The sequence below is a fragment of the Cupressus sempervirens genome, chromosome 3 (assembly GCF_028749045.1).
Source record: "Cupressus sempervirens isolate cs-2001-9-10 chromosome 3, ASM2874904v1, whole genome shotgun sequence".
NCBI lineage: Eukaryota > Viridiplantae > Streptophyta > Pinopsida > Cupressales > Cupressaceae > Cupressus > Cupressus sempervirens.
The window spans coordinates 785947743-785952209 of NC_143120.1; the positions used below are offsets into that span (position 1 = coordinate 785947743).

Below are 4467 nucleotides of genomic sequence, written 5' to 3' on the forward strand. Positions count from 1 at the left end.
CTGATCTTCATATATCTGGCATCTAAACTCCCGTCTTTTTTGCCTTCCGTGTCCCCCTTACTTCCCCTACCTTATCCATCTTCGATGGCTATTTATACGTCCATGTAATAGATAATGGTCACGACTAACCATTGATTCATTTTAGTTTGGTTTTAAATATAATTTTATGTAGTTTATTTTATTTATTTATTTATTTCACTTACTTTAATACCATATTTTTAACTATCCTCGCATTAATAAATATATTAATATAATATATTCTAAGATGATCTTATTATTATAATAATACGTTTATAAGTATATTTATTAAGTATTAATATTTATTAAATGCTTGTTTCATATTCTTATTTATAATTATCATAAAATATTATCATATTGATTATATTGATCAATATATGTATTATTAGTTTCTTATTATATTACTAATAAATTGTATTAATAATTTATTATTATTTTATTTATTTATTTATTATAAAATCTTATCTATATGGTTATCTATATGGGGACATGGCAACATTACAATTTATAAATGAAAATTTGTATTAACATATTTTTGAAGGAATTTGTTTGTGTATCCGAACAGGTGTCTCATATTTTATATCTTATTTCATTCTAGGTCCCGCATAGTTGCTGGCAACAATTATCTTCTCCTTTCGGTTACGTATTGCAAAAGGTGTTATGGCATGAAGGTAATTAGATAAATTCATGAAACGATTATCAACTTGTGTATTTCAATCTCCCGTCACCGCTTGCATCTCGTCCCCATTCATTCCTCAAGTTATGATGGAATCGGAAGCAGTTAGTATATTCTTCCGTATTATCTCACGGCTACTATTAGTATATTCTCCCGTATTATCTCACGGCTACTATTCTTTGAATAGTGATCTGTTTTTGATTGAGCTTTCTTTGAGTGAACGGCACAATATTATCTGTTACCTCTTCATACACGGTATTGGATATCTATTGACAACACTCTCTCAGATTTCCATCTCTTTCATCTCTGTATTATTTGTTCATGTACTCATAGAGCAGTAGCTCTAACTTTTGTAATGAAGTTTGCTACATAAATAAAAGTACTCATTTTTGGGGGGCTGGGTTGTTTCCCTCATTGCAGAGGGTTTTTCCCAGGATATATGGAGATGTTTGTATTTCAGTTTCTAGTCTAGATTTAACATAAAAAGCCTATGCGATTTCCATAAAGTGCAGGTAGATATGAAGCGGACCCGAGATATTATGCAATATAATTGAGGAACAATTTTAAAGAGTAAAGCATAGTCATTTTGACCATTCGAAGAGTTATCTGGAAAGAATGAGAGAAAGACATAGGGTTGAAGCCCTGGCCAAAATGGAGGAAAATTTGGATTTTGAAGGCCATAAAATGGTTTACTTGACTATTATCTGTCACTAGTTGCAGCAGTATGAGATATGGCTTTAAGTTACTATAGCGTTTTCAGTATCTTTCTAGAGATTACTTGATTTTACTGCCATTGCTCACGTCATTTTGGGAAGACTTCTATGGTTTCTTACCTTCTATTATGGAGTCAAAATCTGAGGTTTCCCTTGCTTGCCATGACTAGTTACTTCTGATCTGGGTTGATGCCGTGATTTTGTTTCGGCCATTGCTTAATCTTCTCCATGCCGTGGCTCATCTGCTGCTGGTCTTTGTCTTTGCTGCTCCTTGATATTTTCGTGCCCTAGCTTGAGATTTCTTTGTTTGGAGAAAATACGGCTGTTAGTTATCGAGGTTTTGTTTTGAAAAGATTATGTTGCTCTCGCCGCCATAACTGAAAGAGAATAAGGGTTCATTCATACATCTCCACCTCTGTTGCAAGTGGACGTTTCTATTGTCATTCTTCTTTAGAGCTTGCTCCACTGGGTTTGCTTCATGTTTCATGGCTATGACAGGTTTTGATGAACAATTTGTGTTTCTGAAATTTGCTTAAAGCTGGGTGTCTTCGAGCTATTCCCATAGCAGTGGCTGAATCTTAGCATATTTTCCTGATGAATGCCATAACTGGAAATTTTAAGTTGCGTCCTTTACTTTGCAATGTCTATTTCATAGGATTTCTTGATATAGTCTTGCAAGTTATAATTATAAGAAGATTTCACTTTTTTTTTAATACTCATACTCCTTTCTCCTTCTGATACATGAACCATAAGCAACAGCTTATCTAATTTATTTTCTAGGTTATTCTGAAAGTACAGAGTAGTTGGTATTTCTCCATTCTTCTTGAGGATTTCAAACATATATTCTATTGTTTTCCCTTTTGCTGAATCAGCTGATGGACATTTGCTTTCCTTTGTAAAAAAAGAAACTCTCTTCTGGTTTCCATCATTTTCTCTGTAATTGTAGACTCAAACCTTGTATCTGATGGAAACAATAGTGCATTATACATTTCTGAGATACTTCTTCAGATTCCATATCACTTTTCCCTTTGACTGTTTTTTAATAAGATGGCACGATTCTCCTTACTATTACCAGTATCACACAACTCCAACCGGGAAACTTTTCTCTCTACCTATAGTGCTGAAAATTGACTTTTCTTAATCTGATTTCTTTTTCTCAAAACTTCCGCAATGAACAGGGCCTGTGAACTATATTTGTACCTTTCCATTTCTGTTGTTTGGCTGATATTTAGAAAATACCGGTACAATGTGTTGGCTTTCACTTGTTTCACTTTGTACCAGCAACAGTTCCAGTTTACATTTTATTTCTGTTCTTAACCTTCTGCTGTTGATACTCTTCTAAACTTGATTGACTGGATCTGTTCTATATGTAAAGAACAATCAGAAAAAAATGAGCAAACTGAAATGTATGAACTCTTCATTTGCTGTCCATTCTTTTCCCTCTGCCTGTAGATTCTTGAACTAAGAATTTCATATGCTCCATTCCAGCACTGCTCTTTATGAACTTATCTGATTTTTATCCTTAAATTGATGAGAAAACAAGCATTCTTTGATACAACTGTTGTTTACATTTATCCATATCCATATCTCCTGTAGCTATAGCTTTCCATCTGATGCATGTAGCAAATCATACTGTAGATTCTGAAAATAATGTTTCATCTCTTTTAACTGGTTGTAGCTCTTCCCTTTCAGCACACTTGCATTGTTCTTTGCTGCAACTTGATGCTTTCAGTTCTGTTACTCTATTTGAAACAAAAGGCTTCAAGCCTATTCAACTTGTCCCTTTAATGTTCGCTTTTACATTATGAATCAGCCACAGACAAATGATTCAATCTGTTATGATCATGTTGCACAGGAAACAAACATGTTAGTAATAAACCATTTGTCATGATTGTTTTCCTTTTGCTGGTATTTATTCTTGTTTTATGGAAAATGTGTAGCATGATAGGAGTATGAAAGTTGAGGTGAAGTAAGACACTAGCATTGAGGTGAAGTGTCATGATTGTTTTCCATTGGATCTAACGTATCTTCTTTTTGAATGCAGGGTTCGAAAGCTTGGAGAAGATGTGGTTCAAGGGAGCGGATGGGCGGAATCAAAGGGATGTAGTGTTACCAGTCATTACAAGCAATGACTGGTGCCCATGAGCTTTCCTCTACTCTATTCTCTTCTTTCATCTTATGCATTTTTTATACAGTAGGCATGTATATCAGTAGTTAGGGGTTACTCTCACGGTCACTTTGTGTGAGAGATATTTTAGTTTCAGCATTTCATTATCATTCAGTTTATAAATATTGATTGTACGTTATGATGTACAATACAAAGGACATTCATGTTATTCTTTTGTTCTGAATGAAATATTGATCTATCACTTAGTCGTGTGCTGAATGTAATAAAATATGCAACTTATCTTCTCGTGAACATTGTATAGAACTGAATTTTGACATGTGTGAAAATTGAGTAACAGTTATATTAAATTGCATTCATACATATGATAAGGTATTGAATAAGCAAATAGAGATCTATAATGAAGGATATATATGATATCAACATAGATGCATATTTAAATAAATATTTGCATAGCAAGTCAAATTCATTGTATAAAGAATATTAAATAAGCGGCGTAGACAAACTGTAGAAAAGTCAGGATGGAGCACAGTTTATTAAATTCAAAACTAGCCCCAACAGTACATTGGTTGATAGGGTTAAACCTTACTTCAGACTGTCCCCACTTAGTCAGTGAAGTCGATCAATTATAAGATCGAATAGACTTATGATTATCCAAAGGGGTGCAAATACGTATCAATTATATCATCGACTATACTGGGCACAAGATATTATCATGTACAATCGTTCTACACGGAGTTATCAGCTATTACTGTCAGCACTTCTTACTTGCAGTATTTATTTCATTAAAACTACCATGGATGGATTATAGAACACATAGTAAGTCTGTACTAAAAACTGGCACATTTGAAAATTCTGATATCTAAGTGGTGTCATAGAACATCATTTGGCAAATCAATAAGTTCCTTCTGGGAGATCTATTTATTGTTACTCAT

At 33.6% G+C, this 4467-nt stretch overlaps 1 protein-coding gene across 1 annotated transcript; it reads left to right on the forward strand.

Moving 5' to 3' along the window:
• The first annotated feature begins 705 nt into the window (after nt 1-705).
• Nucleotides 706-3780, forward strand: LOC149569149 (uncharacterized). The gene is made up of 2 exons (XM_089816837.1): nt 706-949; nt 3452-3780. The coding sequence occupies exons 1-2, from the start codon at nt 706-708 to the stop codon at nt 3550-3552; spliced, it is 345 nt and encodes a 114-aa protein (XP_089672963.1). The 3' UTR covers nt 3553-3780.
• Nucleotides 3781-4467: the final 687 nt, after the last annotated feature.

What these genes read in the sequence shown, in the direction of transcription:
- LOC149569149 (XM_089816837.1), top strand. Translation starts at nt 706, where the DNA reads ATGAAACGATTATCAACTTGTGTATTTCAATCTCCCGTCACCGCTTGC. An exon ending in CTGTTACCTCTTCATACACG is followed by an intron (nt 950 to 3,451) that starts GTATTGGATATC and finishes TTTTGAATGCAG; the next exon opens with GGTTCGAAAGCTTGGAGAAG.